Below are 15,945 nucleotides of genomic sequence, written 5' to 3'. Positions count from 1 at the left end.
CATAAATAAAGCTTACCGTCGTTCCTAGAAAGATGCCTACTGTTACTTGCCATAAGTGTGGAATAATGAGTCACAATAAGAGAAGTTATAAGGGAAAGAGGGCTGCTGACAGGGTCATCCCAAAAAGTGGAAATAACAAGAAGAAAAACAATGGAAAGAAGAAAAACAAGGGTACAAAGACAAATGCAATAGAAATTGGAAGTTTATCACAAGCACCTCAGCCTACCCAACTATCTCAACAATAGTTTAACTTATAATAATAGTATGGCAGCTGTAATGTCTGAGGTAGTTTGATGTTATTTTGATGATATGTCAATTGTATGACAACTGTAATGCCCTAGGTAATTTGATGTTATTTTGAAGATATGACAATAGTATGGCAACTATAATGTCCTAGGTAGTTTGATGTTATTTTGATGATATGACAATGATACTTTGATGTAATGGCATATGCCAAAATGCCGTGTAATGGCAACTGTTATTGCAATGTGTTATTTTGAAAATAGTCTACAATGCTCATTTTTTACTCTAATGATTGGTTTATATTTTACTGTCATTAATGGCTTATATTTTACTGTCATAAATGGTTTATATTTACTGTCATGGCCTAGGAATTTGACATGGCTTATATTTTGGCATGGCCTGTAATGGCCAAGAAATTTAACATGGCTAGTATTTTAGCATGGCCTGTAATGGCCTAGAAATTTGACATGGCTTGTATTTTGGCATGGCCTGTAATGACCTAGAAATTGAACCAGGCTTAAATCTTACCATGGAGCGTACTGCTAGTGGAATTTAACATGGCTTGTCAAAAAAATAATGGCTTGACAATGTAACAGTACCATAGAAATTTAACAATATAACAATGTAACAATGGTTTAGAATTTGACAGTGCCATACAAATTTATTAATGTAAACCAATATCACATTACATATCTTGTAATGGCTTGACATGTCATGTACTGTCATGAAACATTTATATGTCCTGCTTATATTTACTGTTATGAAACAACATTAAACCAGTTTGGAACGAATATTTGGAACAATTACCAACATTGGACTAGTTCTAACATGTCATGTAATAGTTGACACAAATTTGAAACAATATATTTTCATTCATAATTTATGGTTACATTGTTTATAGTAGGGTTGTTTCAAAAACCTAAGCAACTAAACAACAATACCACAACATGGTTGTTTCAATAAGACAACAAATATGTGTTTTCTCAATAATAAAATTTGAATATGCAATTAATAACATAAAATAAATAGTAAGAAAATTTAATAAAATAAATAGAAAAATATAAATGATCAAACTGCAAAAAAAATTAAATGCGAAATATATGAAGGCATCAAAAGAAATCCTGAGTTACATCACAAGAGGAACACAATTTTTAAATTTAAAAGAAACAAACACATTTTACCTGTAAATTACATCAAAAATATTAAGAACTATAAACATCACAACACAACCCTAAAAAATAACACTTTTTCTATCAAAGAAGAGAACTTTAATAAAGAGTTGACATATTGAACAACTTCAATGATTATTCATCCAACTTATAAAATAGAAAAGTATAAACTGAACCCTAATAATAAAAAAGAAATATTCAAAATGCAAGATTCTAAAATTGATAGAAACAAAATACCTTCTATATGTCTGGGGCTTTGACAACAACCTCATCAGAGTAAGGAACCAGCATCTCAGAGTCCTTTCTAGTTTATGCTGCTGCACAAAATAATAAAAAAAAATCATCTGATGTCGTTGAACAGAACCCTACAAAATTAACACTGACAAACTTAATAAAGAGTTCACATCTTGAACAATTTCAATGATTATTCATCCAACCCATAAACTAAATAAAATAAAAACTGAACTCTAAACATAAAAAATAAATATTCAAAAGGAAAGAGTCTAAAACTGAAAGAAACAAAATACTTTTCATAGGTTGGGGGCTTTCAACAACAACCTCTTTGGTGTGAGGAACCAACATCTTAAAGTCCTTTTCAGATTTTGTTGCTGCACAAAAGAATACAAAAAATTTCAGATCTGATGTCGCAGATTATTGCTTGTTTCTCTTTGATTTCAAAAAGAAAAAAAAAGGAAGAAGAAGAAAAAAGGGAAAGAAGGAAGAAGAAGAAATGGAAGAAGAAAGCAGTGAGTGAGAGAGAAAAAGAGAAGAAAAAGTAGAAGTTTAAAAAACGTACAAGCAATGAATATAGATTACAGAGCATTAAATAATCATTATGCTATAGCTATGTCACATGAAAAGGAAAAAAATTATAAATTGATTGAATAATAGTTAGAATTTTCAAATTGTTACATTGAGTGTCAAAAAGTAAATGAAGGAAGTGTTGAAAAAGCATGCCACATGGAAGCTTAAGAAAGCAGAAGGGTATTGAGGTATTTTCTAGAATATATAATTTTCTTATATGATAGATAACTCATTTGGAAGGCAAGGAACGAAAAGATTTTTCAAAATGAGGAAATTAACGTTGAAAGAATGGTTGAAGAAGCAAAAGTCCTATCCTTGAAGTGGCTCTGATTTAAATCAACGACGTTTTCTGATAGCATTTCGCAATGGTTCACCCATCCTAGGGAGTATCTTGGGATGTTGAATGCCGACAAATAAAGTTTGTGAAATTGCATCGTAGACTCTGTGTACAGTTATGTCTAGGGAGGAACTGCTGACTTGGGCTAGCTGGTAGAAATTTTTGCTTCCTTAGCTGTATGTGGATCGGTTCTGATGGTTTTTGGATTCATCTACAGCGTGTCATCATCAACTTCGAATCAAAAAATCCTATTCAGCATTTTCCTCCTTTATTGGTCTGAGGGGGGCTGGTAGGGGTGTTCAATATCCAACTGTTTTGGCGTGGACAGGGAGGCGGGTGGCGATTTCAGCATTTGGTGTGAAGTCCGTGGCGCTGTCAAATTTTTCGTTTCAAAGCGGTCTGTTTTTGTGTCACAGTTTTGCGGTTTTTGAGTCTGAAAGTTTATATGTTGTATAAGTCTGAAAAGGATTTCTATCAGTGGTGTGTTACTGGTCTTGGTGATATAGTTTCTTATTTAATAAGGTAGCAGTTGGTAGCAGTGGAGTATTTTGGGTCTTGGTGGTCTCGTTTACGGTTTACATGTTAGCAGATGGTTTTGGTGGTCTTGAGATGAATACAGTCTTCTTGTATCATATGTATCCGGATCTCAAACTATGTACTCATGCTTGACATTCCTGATGCCTTATTTTGAATATAGTTTCTTTTTGCATTTCAAAAAAAAAAAATATAGATAACTCTTTTCAAATTTACATTTGTATATGAATATATTTGATATTTTATTAAATAAACTTTTTATTTTGCATCACTATCAATAAAATACATATTATTTTAACAATAATTATTTTAATCATTTAATACAATTAAATTTATATAACTCTTTAATCAAATGCACATGTGTGAAGAAGAAAGAGCAATATTAACTTCAACTCTAAATAAATTTCCAACTCGCGTACTTTACACTTCACCGTAGACAATCATTCACTTTCTCCAACACTGAATCATTCATTCAGTGCTTATTACATCTCTGAACTAAAACTGCGTCGTTTTGCCAGTAGTCCCCATCGCCAAAATCACCCTCAAATCGCAGGGCTAGGGTTTACTCTGCATCAATGTCCTCCAAATCAACAACGGAAGATCGCGTATCAGCGTTATGTATAAACGAAGCGTTGACGGACGACGAGCTCCGTTCGATTCTGGCGAGATTTGACAACGACAAAGACAAGGAAACGTTCGGTTTGGTATGTAAGCGATGGCTTCGGTTGCAGAGCACCGAGAGGAAGAAACTCTCCGCACGCGCTGGTCCGCATTTGTTACGAAAAATGGCGGATAGGTTCACGCGCTTGGTTGAATTGGACCTTGCTCAGTCTGCTTCTCGTTCGTTTTATCCCGGGGTTACTGATTCGGATCTTGCTGTTATTGCCAATGGTTTTAGATGCTTGAGGATCCTCAATTTGCATAACTGTAAAGGTATATCAACTGTTTTCATTTTTCTGAACTCTGATTGTGAGTAATTGTGCATTTTAGGGGTTTAGGTGTTCTCTATTATTGTTCTTGCTTGTTTGTTGATTCGATAACTGTGTTGGATTGGGATTCTAATTTCACTAGCTTCTTCAGGTAATTGCTTCATTGGGTCTATTTGTTAAGAGTCCACATTGGGGAGTCTCACCTAAAAAGTTAACTTAGGGTGTGTTTACTTCTGCGGTGAAAATAATTGATTTTGAATGAATTGATTATTTAAAATTGATTCTAGCTATAAGTGAGTGGAAAGTAAATTGATTTATGTTTGGATAAATTTATCTAAAAGTGAGTCGAATTGTAAGTTTCATTGTAAAAGTCACATTTAGACTCAAAAGTTACAAATTCTAGCTTCAAGTAGAATAAATTTTGGAGGCAGAATCAATTCTATTTTAGAAGAACCAAACACTTCAAAATCATTCTAAAATCAACTTTAAACCTCTAGAATTGCTTTTGGCTCTTCCAAAAGCTAAACCAAACATACACTTATTGCCAAGGTATTTCCCCACTAATGGGCTAGTATTTTTGGGATGAGTTCTCCCTTTAGGTTTATGCTCATCATCTTGATATTGATAGTCTGACTTTCCGGAAGGGGCTATTCGAGGGGGGTTATGAACAGGGGATGATTCTTAATATCAATGAGAAAATTGAGTGAAATGTCTTCTAGTGAAGTGTTGTGGAGTGAAAGCTGCATGACATCGATTCTCAAGTTGTGGTGTATTATTATAAGTCCACATTTGAGAGTTTCACCTAAGAAATGAAGCTTATCAGCCAGGGGATTCTCCTACTTAATGGACTAGTATTTTGGGATAGACTCCCTTAAGAGTTACGCAAGTGCAACCCATTACTCTTTGTTTGCATTTGTAAATATGGAGAGAGGACTAAATTAAGAATGTTGTCAAATTTATATGGGTAGCATGTTGTATGATTGTCATGTTATCTAATATGAGTGACAGGTGATGATTGAGGACTGCATACTGCCATTTATATTTAACTCTTATTATTGCTTTAATTATTGAAATTCAAATTGGGATTAACGGGGCATTTTGATGTGTGTTAATATTGATATGCAGGAATTACGGATGTTGGGATGAAAGCTATTGGTGACGGTCTTTCCTTATTACAATCATTGGATGTATCCTACTGCAGAAAGCTGACTGATAAAGGATTGTCCGCCATTGCCAAAGGCTGTTGTGACTTGCGAATATTGCATCTTACTGGGTGCCGATTTGTTACGGATACTATACTAGAAGCACTGTCCGAAAACTGTCATAATTTAGAAGAGTTGGGATTGCAAGGATGCACAAGTATCACTGACAATGGACTGATAAACCTTGCAAGTGGTTGCCGGAAGATCAAATTTTTAGACATTAATAGATGCAGTAATGCCAGTGATGTTGGGGTTACTAGTATTTGTAGGGCTAGTTCTTTTTCTCTTAAGACTTTGAAATTGTTAGATTGCTACAAAATCGGGGATGAAACTATATTATCATTGGCCAAATTCTGTGAGAATCTGGAGACGTTGATCATTGGTGGTTGCCGGGATGTCTCCAACGACGCAATAAAGTTTCTGGCTACTGCTTGTAGAAACAACCTTAGAAACTTGAGGATGGATTGGTGTCTCAACATTTCTGACTCTTCATTGAGCTGTATTCTAAGTCAATGCAGAAACCTTGAGGCACTGGACATTGGTTGCTGTGAAGAGGTGACAGATACTGCTTTTCATCATATAAGCAGCGAGGAGCCTGGTTTGAGTTTGAAGATTTTGAAAGCTAGTAATTGTCCGAAGATCACAGTGGTTGGTATAGGCATTCTTGCGAGTAAGTGCAGTTACCTGGAATACTTGGATGTGAGATCATGCCCACATATTACAAAGGCTGGCCTTGATGAGGCTGGTTTCCGTTTTCCTGATAACTGTAAGATTAATTTTAATGGTAGCATCAGTGAGCCTGCTGTTCTTCTTTGATACTTAATTATTTTTGGAGATTGATTCGATGAAAAGATCCTCCTTTGTAAACTATCTTGTTAAGGCGTGCCTTTAGAAATTTGAGGATAATTTGGTAATGTTAGTTGTCATATGCAGCATAGCGTGTATATCACTGCACTGATTGACTGGTATTGGAAGTATTGTAACATAGTTTGTTAATCTCATCCGTTGTAAATTTTGTAAGAACAATATTGTGATCTTCTTTTGTACAACTGTCGCCACAAATTGTATTTGCTACTTGATTAATAATAATATCATTCCTTTGTGTGACTATTAGTAATAACATGCATTTTTTTTGGGGTATTAGTGATGGAGATATATCAATTTGTTTAATTAAATTCACGAGAGACCTCCTGTACTTTTTTGGGGAATATGTTCGAGTTGGCCTCTTATTTATTTGTACGTGACTTGTAGTTTGGTTTTTAGTGTTTGATATGGGATATTTAGGTGGTTAGGGGTGCAATCGGTTCTTCCAAAGAATTTTAGATTTGTTTTAAGTTTTTCCTCTCTCTAAGTCCTAAGGCTAAAATTAAGGGTAAATACTATAATTTGATACGGTGTTGTGTGTGAAAGAATTTTAGATTTGTTTTTAAGTTTTTCCTCTCTCTAAGTCCTAAGGCTAAAATTAAGGGTAAATAATATAATTTGATACGTTGTTGTGTGTGAAAGAATTTTAGATTTGTTTTTAAGTTTTTCCTCTATAAGTCTTAAGGCTAAAATTAAGGGTAAATATATTATAATTTGATACGCTGTGGTGTGTGAAAGAATTTTAGATTTGTTTTTAAGTTTTTCCTCTCTCTAAATCCTAAGGCTAAAATTAAGGGTAAATATATTATAATTTGATACGCTGTGGTGTGTGAAAGAGTCTGTTTGTTTGTAAAGATAAGTTTAAAGATAAGTTTTCTAGTGGTTCGTTATCAAATGTGAAAGAGATGGAGGATAGAAGTTTCTTTTTCCTTGCGTGAAGTTGGTTTCATCACAAAGCCCAATTGAACTCTCTATCCTTCATCAATTGACTTTAGAACTTTATATTGTGGCTGATTCAATAAGGAATCATTGTTATTTTCTTGAGATTTTGGTATGCTTTTGATGGTTTTGTAGTTAAACTCTCTATCCTTCTACGATTTCGCTTTAAAACTTTATCTTGTGGCTGATTCTGTAGCATATTTGTTTTCTTGAGATTTTGGTATGCTTTTGGTGGTTTTGTTGTGTGAACTTTAACTTGGTTCTGGTTGGGTGTTGTCTTGCTGTTTGAGTAGTCGGGGAGCATTTTTTTCTTTGTTTTTGTATGTTGTGTTAGTTGTTGTGGCCGCATGTAGTTGTTTTTTTTCAGTTTTATTGTGCTTTTTTGTCATTTGTTGTTTTGCTGGCTTGACACTCGTTTTTCCGATTGATTTTCTTGTGTGTATTTTGTTATCAACTTTCACCATGCTTTAATAATATATTATTTGACTATTAGAAAAATTGTTTAATCAAATATTTTAAGTTCTATTTAAGAGAAAAAAGGGATATGCCCTGACAGTGTAAAAATATTTTACACCGTCAACCAATTACAACCATGTATCTAATTAAAGCACAATTTTAATTTAAAAAAATTAATATGACATGGCAAATGTAAGTCTTTTGATTGGATGTATGTGTAAAGTTTGTTTACACTGTCAGTGCACTACCTTTAAACTCTCTATTTAATCATGCTAATACAATAACATTAAAGTTATTGTTAATATGTGACAGTTATTTAAGATGTAGCTTGCAAGAAAGCAAAAGCACACAATATGACAGGAAAAATCAATCAAAGATAAGAGAGGATTAGAAAAAAAAATGATTTTCCAAACTAGTAAACAGTAATTGTCACAAATCTCTCACACAGAGACATTAGTTTCTAATTACTTATCGATTGATTTATCTTTGAAAATGAACCGTTAAATAAGACCCACTAAAATAATTATCAAATAAAAGAAATGAGAAAGATACTTATCAATTCCTAATTCAATAATAATATTATTTAATTCACAAAAAAAAAAAAATCGATAATATTATTTCAATAACCACTACCATTGCTAGTATCATTGTTCTATCTTACGATAAAAAAAACCGATCGAAGCGACGAATCAACCACCACTCTCTCCGCCGCACCATGTCGGAAGCACCGTCTCAGCCACCACTCCCCTCCTCCGAGACACCTCCTCCTTACTGGTGCTACCACTGCGACAAACACGTCTCCGTTGAAACGGTCGCTAATGTCCCCGACGTCATCTGCGGCGATTGCAAAAACGGTTTCGTCGAATCCATCCCCACACCTTCTCGAACTCGCTCACCGTCCTCTTCCTCCGATGATCCTTACTTTGGTTCCCAATTTCTTCAGGTTCTTCGCCTAATCGCTGAATCGTCGCGTGAAGACGACGTGTCTCCTCCCCCTCCTCCGAGTCGTTCTCCGGAAGAGGATTTTCTTAGGATCGAACTCAGTGGTTGGAACCACAACGAGGAAGATGACGATGATGCGTTTCACACCGACGGTGAAGATGATGAAGGTAGCGTCGAGGAGGTGGAAGATCGACCTGGCAACGAGGATCCGAATATGGACGATGAAGATATGAGACGAAGGAGACGCGATCTGTTACGGCATCGGATTAGGGATTTGGCGACGCGGACTCGAAGTATGCAGAATCGGATCTTGGATTGGGCCGAGATTTTGATGGGATTGGAAGATAATTCGATTGAATTTCGTCTTCAGGGACCGGAATCGGAGCGGTATGTTGGAAATCCAGAGGATTACGTTGACGCGGCGGATTATGAAGCGTTGCTGCAGACGCTGGCGGAGAGTGATGGAAGTGGGAGGAGAGGAGCTCCGCCGGCGTCAAAGTCTGCTGTGGAAGGTTTACCGACGGTTAAGATTGCGTCGGAGAGTGAAGTGGTTGCTTGTGCTGTGTGTAAGGATATGCTTGGTGTTGGAGACATGGCGAAGAGATTGCCGTGTGGGCATGAGTATCATGGAGATTGCATTGTTCCGTGGTTGAGTAGTAGAAATTCTTGTCCTGTTTGCAGGTTTGAGCTTCCAACAGATGATAAAGAGTATGAAGAAGAGAGAGCTTCGGGTTCGGGGCGCGGTGGAGCTTCCGCCGTGTGAGTGAGTATGCTCTGTTGAATCATTGTAATATATTCCATGCTTTCTATCTATCTTTTATGGACTTCCTTTTTTTAATTTTTGTTGTTAGTGTAATTTCATCCAAGCTTGCTCTATCACTGTTTTAATTATTCCAAGCTTTTGACACTAGTTGGTTTCTTAGCTCTGAGATGCTGTGATACTTGTAAATAGCTTTTGGATCAATGTGATCACATTATTTATATGGAATGTGCTGTTTATCACCACTTGGTTGTGTTCATTTTCATGTTGTCAATTGCAGATAGCATATATTGTTTAAACTCTGCTATGCAATAGTGTGCTATAGCGGCTATTTGACAATATTTTCTGCTAAATAGCTATACAGTAGCATATTGCAGAGCAATTGCGGTTTGTTTAAATTCTGCAATGCTATAGTGAATGTTTAACAACATTGGCTCGTTTTATCTTTTGATTACTGGACTTGCTTTCACCGTGTGTTTAGTTTGTGGAATAACCCTACAGGTTTAGTGTGTTGTTTGATCTTTGAGGTCCATATTTTTCCTTGAGAAGATTGATCTTGTTATTTCATAGATGAAATGTTGTTTAGCAATTAGGAAGGGAGACAGGGCTAGGCATAGCATCTTCTAGTCTCATGATTTTTTTTAATTGAATTACAACTGGTCATTTCAGTAGGAGTGCGCCAATTCGATAGCAATTTTTTTGTAATCATTATGTGAGTGGGCATTAAGAGCCAAATATCAATCTATCCCTGAAGAGAGGTATATGCAAATAACTGAGGTCCAAGATTTACAATCAACCGAGTCTCAAGCTTACATTCAATTGGAACCGTTGAGGTCCAAAGGTTTACACTGGACCAGTCTCGAGCAGACATTCAATTGGCACTGTTGGATAAAGTTTGAGTCATTAGATCTGCTTGGATTGTGCTTTTCCTATTAAGCATCTTATTTCATAATGGTCATGGCTCTATGAAGCTAGAGTAAGAATCTTGTACATGTATGAACCTTCAGTTCAGTGATCTCTTAAAGGAGAGGCGCCAGTATTACTTTAGAGGAAGATAGTGATGGTTAATTATCATACACACGGCAGCAGTGTTGGCTAGTAACGGTGGTGTATTGCAGGCACTCAAAGTTCAAGTTCGGGTGTGCATGAAAGAGGTGAGTGAGAGGTTTTGAGTGAATACATACGGTTAGAAGAGGTGTAGCATTCTTTATATAGGATCTTGAGTCAGTATTAGCGGAGTACCATTTCTGGTAGGATTTTAAGTCCATTTCTGGTAGGATTTTAAGTGACAGCTAACGACTTCTATCTCCATAACTGTTCTTGAGTTGGCTGTTACTACCAATGTTTAGCGGGAACTTCATTTTGGCTTCAAAATAGCTTGAGGCTGACCGGTGCAGAAATTTATGGTATGACAACACTTTGATGATTCTTTTTTCCTACTAGAGACCCTACTAAAAGAATCGCAGAGGAGTTTGGAATTGGTTCTACTATCCATTTTGTTAGATATTAATGTTACTAATAACTTCGGAGTCCTCTCGTCTCAGGCTTTTGTTATATTTTGTAACCAATGTCTCGGAAAGTACAGTTTATCTCTTATTTTGTTAATCTGTTTGCCAAACTAGTTCCACTGATGTAGGTCAACAATCAGACTCCGTTTGAAATCATTTACGTAAGTGAATGACTTGTAAATATCAATAATGAAAAGAAAGAAAAAAATCCATATCCTCAGTATATTAAAGAAGGAACACTTACATATTCTGATCTATTTGATGTGTTTAATATAAATATTTGAAAAGGCGATGTCTTCATGTTTTTCACAATTTTGTCCTACCTAAAAGCAGCAAACCCAATTTTGTTAGTTTAACCAAACTTTGGTTTTGTGGAAGACACGTTGATCAACCGATCAATGGTGGCATGTTTGGTTGTCTCTCTACCTTTCGTTTCGTAAAAGGTGCACTTGTCATCTTCAAAAACTTAAAAAAAATGCATTATACTTAGAGGTGTACATGGGCCTGTTTAGGGTGGGTTTGGACAAACTCAATCCTCAGTTCATATATGACACTCCGGTTTAGATAAAGTGAAATAACCACCCACTACATCAATGAGTCATCTTTTTTCATATCATAAATTAATAAATGATAACATGAACTAATAAAAGTTATCATAAATACTAGTAACAAACATAAAATCGTATTAACATTATAATAATCAAAGACTAAAATATTCAAAATTAGTTAAAATCATGGTTTATTAAAATAGTAAATGTTCAAGAGAATAAAATTTCAACAACTAAGTTATTATTCATCAAAACTATTAAAATTGTAAAACTAAGTGTTTTATTAGTGGGTCTATGGGTTATTCGGGTTTGGGTCTGGCTTTGCCCGAAACTCGGATTTTTTAGTGAATTTTTTAATTTTTAAACCCATACCCACCCAATTATCCGACCCAACCCAGTTTTATGGATTTTTTTGGGTGGGTTTGACTGGGTTTTGTGGGTTGACCCAACCCATGTACACCTCTACTTATACTAATAATATAGAAAGAAAACTAGAAGGGAATAACATTTAGGCATGACAACAAAACCCGTATTCATGGATATTCACCCGAACTTCTCTGAAGTTGACGGAAAAAAATCTGCTTTGATTGAGTTTGAATTTGGATTTTAGGTTTTTTTCGATTATAAAATATGGAGGCGGATCGAGTAATGAGAACACTAGTTTTTACCCCGAATCCGTCTCGTTTATTTCATTATGCATATTATTATTTATATTTAATAATTTATATTATTAAATACTCCCTCCGTCCCAAATTATAAGAGAAATTTACTTTTTAGATTCATTGAATAATTACTGTATCTGGTCTGCATATAGACCAGATACATTAATTATTCAATGAATCAAAAAAGAGAATTTCTCTTATAATTTGGGACAGAGGGAGTATGTGGTTAATATTTTGATAATTTAATTTGTATTTATTATTTAAAATATTTGAAATGTATGTATCAAACTTTTTGAGTTTGTTTTGTTTTATTAGTTATAATGTAATTTGACTTTGAAAAAAATAAATAAATATTTTCATTAGAAGAATTAATTTTATTAAATGGATACTGGCGGGACGGGGATATTCGAATCTAACTCGAATCTGTTTGAGATGGGTTTGAGTTTTAATTCTTCATTTTCGGTTGGATTTGAGGGCGGAGAACGAGAATTGTTTGGGGATTCAAATTTAAGTTTTGGAGGAGTAAAAACCATCAGATCACTTTACACCTTCATCAATACATTTGAGTAAGTTTCTCATTTAGCTTATTTTATTTTTTGAGTAATGTATTAGCTCAAATATATTAGTTTTAATGCATTAGATATCATTAGCATTTGAAATAGATTATGCGTAGACTTTGTTTATATGATTTGAATGAGTTTGGATGATACTTAGATATAAAGTGAAGGTAAAACTTCAAATTAAAAGGGTTAGCCAATGAAGAATGACATAAAATTTGTGTATATAACAAAATTAATGACAAACGTGTCTTGGTGATAGTTTGTCAAACTATAAGGATATAAAATATATTGTGTATGATAATTATACTAATATGACAAAAGTGTCTTGGTTTGATGATAATTAATAAATGCTATCAAGAGTACATAAAGTTTATTCAAATATTCAAATTTTATTAAAGTTGTAAAATTGTAAATATTCAAAGTTAATTAAAGTTGGAAAATCATGCAATTTTTTGAAGAAATGATTGACAAGGATATGATGTCTTTGGATATAATTGAAGATAATGAAGACCTCATTAGAGATGTGGAACAAGTCCAAATCTAAGTAATCATTGATAGTGAAAACTCAACTCATAGTTGATTAACATTAAGTCTTGAGTTCAATGATGAAAGTACACTATTAGAGTGATCCAAGTACTTGATGATAAATACATCCTAATGGTAAAAGTACTTGGACCATAAGAATAAATGTGACAAGATGAAGTTTTCCTTTTAAGATGCATATAGTATATGTTTGCTGGAATGCATAATTAGAGGTGCATTTATGATATAGTCTACCTATATGAGAATAAGGTGGTGCCGCTTCATAGAGTTCAAGGGCTTGACTTTTAAATTCTCATGAAAGAGAAATGAGACACAAGACTTTATTAAATGTGTCATATTAATAATTCGATTAATGGTACTGAGACTTCATGTGTGAGTTATGCACACTTGTTCTAATGAATAATTGGTTCAAAGTTTGTCTACCAATCTATTTAGGAATGAGTGACAATTTAACTTACTAAGTAATGGTTCAAATTGTAAGATACCTTTATCTAAAATCATGCAATTTCTTGAACAATAGATTTAAATATATTTTGAAAATGGTGGGAGATTGTCAGTGAGATTTCCAAAATATTTAATTGATAAATAATATTGATTAAATTAATTTCATGAATCTTTCATATAATGAATGGAAATGTGGTGCACTGGTTGAGGCGTTTGATGTTGATCCAAAGGTAATATGTCTGAATCTTGATTTGAACAATTTTTTAGATTTATTTGGACAAAAGAAGCTTACCACCAGACCAACACAACTTATCTTGAGAATTTTGAATGTTATTAGTATATAACTGTTCACAAGAATAAATATCTGTGATTGACATGCTTAATGTGAATATGCGATTCTGTCAATAATTCTTGGCTTGATGCCTTTCTCATTATTATTTCTGGTATATATAGAGGTTACAGGGTTATACAAGTAATTACACAATTAATTACATTTAATGAGAACAAATCAATATTTGTTTCCCTTATTCTAGGAACAAACAATTAATCTATAAGTAAACTAATTCCTATTGACATCCCCCCTCAAATTGATGCTGCTGGTCAATGAGCATCAATTTGCTAACAAGAAACTGATGACGTGGACGCGGAACAGCCTTGGTAAGAATATCTGCAACTTGCAACTGAGTACTGACATGAGGAAGTGATATTATTCTATCATCATACGCGTCACGGATTGAGTGACAATCAACTTCGATATGTTTGGTGCGTTCATGAAAAACAGGATTTGCAACGATTTGGATGGCACTTGTATTGTCAGCAGAAAGTGAAGTTGGCTCTGTTTGAGGAAATCCAAGTTCAGCCAAAAGTCCACGAAGCCAAATGATTTCGGAACAAGCAGCAGACATGGCACGATACTCAGATTCAGTAGAAGATTTAGAGACTCTCGCTTGTTTCTTACTTTTCCATGAAATCAATGAAGAACCAAGAAACATGCACCAACCAGTGACAGATCGCCGAGTATCTGGACACCTTGCCCAATCGGCATCACTATAAGCACTCAATGTAGGAGTAGTTCCAGCAGGAAAGAATAAACCACGATGAGAGCTTCCCTTCAAGTAGCGAATTATACGACGAACCGCAGCTAAGTTAAGATGGCGAGGAGAATGCATAAATTGACTTACTTGTTGAACAGCAAAAGATATGTCAGGGCGAGTAATAGTCAAGTAGTTGAGGCTACCCACAAGTTGTCGATACAATAAGGGATCAGGCAAAAGATCACCATCATCACGATGATATTTAACATTAACCTCAAGAGGAGTATCTACCGGAATAGCCGATTCAAGACCAGCCATAGAAATCAAATCTGTAGCATATTTGTGTTGATGGAGAAAAATGCCCTTTGATGTAGAATGAACCTCAAGACCAAGAAAATAATGAAGATTACCCAGATCTTTCATGTGAAATGCGGCCTGTAACTGTTGCTTAAGTCGCTGAATGGAAGCATGATCAGAACCAGTAATAACCATATCATCAACATATAAAAGAAGCAGAACAATACCCGCAGACGTGCTATGAATAAATAATGAGGAATCATACTGACTCTGAGTAAAGGAGAATCCAAGTAGAGTGGAGCGGAATTTCTCGTACCATGCTCTAGGTGCCTGTTTCAAACCATATAAGGAGCGTTTGAGCTTGCACACGCCTTTAGATGAAGAGAATAAGCCTTGAGGTGGAGTCATATATATATATCTTCTGTCAGGTCACCATGAAGAAAAGCATTCTTCACATCCATTTGATGAAGAGACCACCCACTAGAAGCAGCTATAGATATGATCGTGCGAACAGTTGTCATTTTGGCAACCGGTGCAAATGTCTCATCATAATCAATTCCATATTCCTGCTTGTTTCCTAAAGCAACCAAACGAGCCTTGTAACGGTTGAGGGACCCATCAGAATTCAATTTCACAGAATACACCCATTTGCAACCTATAGGTTTGACATCAGGAGGACTAGAGACAAGATCCCACGTGAAATTCTCTTGAAGAGCTTGAAGCTCTTCATTCATTGCTTTTATCCATCGCACATCTTTAATAGCCTGTGAGTAACAAGTAGGAATAGATATGCTAGAGAGTGTGGCAGTCAAGGAAGTATGTGAGGAATCATACCTGTCTGGTGAATATCTATCTGGTGTGCGTGATATTCGACCAGAACGTCGTGGTTCAACCGGTACAGGATCAGGTGACGGTTCAGCGTCGGGAAGGGGTGTGGGAACCCGTTGCCTGTGTTTTCTGACATATACATGACCTGGTTTATAACGTTCAATAGATTGAGGCATTTTAATAGAAAACTTAGGAAGAGTAACAATATCATGAATGGCAGGAGAAACACATGGAAACATAAACTGATTATCAAAAAATCTCACATTTCTAGAAATGCGAAAACGATGGTTAGTGACATCATAACACACAAATCCCTTATGAGAATGACTATACCCCATAAAT

General features: G+C 35.1%; 2 protein-coding genes across 2 annotated transcripts; both read left to right on the top strand.

Moving 5' to 3' along the window:
* Positions 1-3,452: 3,452 nt before the first annotated feature.
* On the top strand, positions 3,453-6,325 carry LOC131628057 (F-box/LRR-repeat protein 4-like). The gene is made up of 2 exons (XM_058898918.1): positions 3,453-4,020; positions 5,142-6,325. The coding sequence occupies exons 1-2, from the start codon at positions 3,663-3,665 to the stop codon at positions 6,032-6,034; spliced, it is 1,251 nt and encodes a 416-aa protein (XP_058754901.1). The 5' UTR covers positions 3,453-3,662; the 3' UTR covers positions 6,035-6,325.
* A 1,769-nt stretch (positions 6,326-8,094) lies between these two features.
* LOC131628099 (E3 ubiquitin-protein ligase CIP8-like) lies at positions 8,095-9,424 on the top strand. Its single transcript, XM_058898964.1, has one exon. The coding sequence runs from the start codon at positions 8,193-8,195 to the stop codon at positions 9,180-9,182; it is 990 nt and encodes a 329-aa protein (XP_058754947.1). The 5' UTR covers positions 8,095-8,192; the 3' UTR covers positions 9,183-9,424.
* Positions 9,425-15,945: the final 6,521 nt, after the last annotated feature.

The sequence above is a fragment of the Vicia villosa genome, unplaced genomic scaffold, assembly GCF_029867415.1.
Source record: "Vicia villosa cultivar HV-30 ecotype Madison, WI unplaced genomic scaffold, Vvil1.0 ctg.000422F_1_1, whole genome shotgun sequence".
Lineage (NCBI taxonomy): Eukaryota > Viridiplantae > Streptophyta > Magnoliopsida > Fabales > Fabaceae > Vicia > Vicia villosa.
Note: the sequence above shows the minus strand (reverse complement) of the source record. Positions and strands in the feature narration are given on the sequence as shown.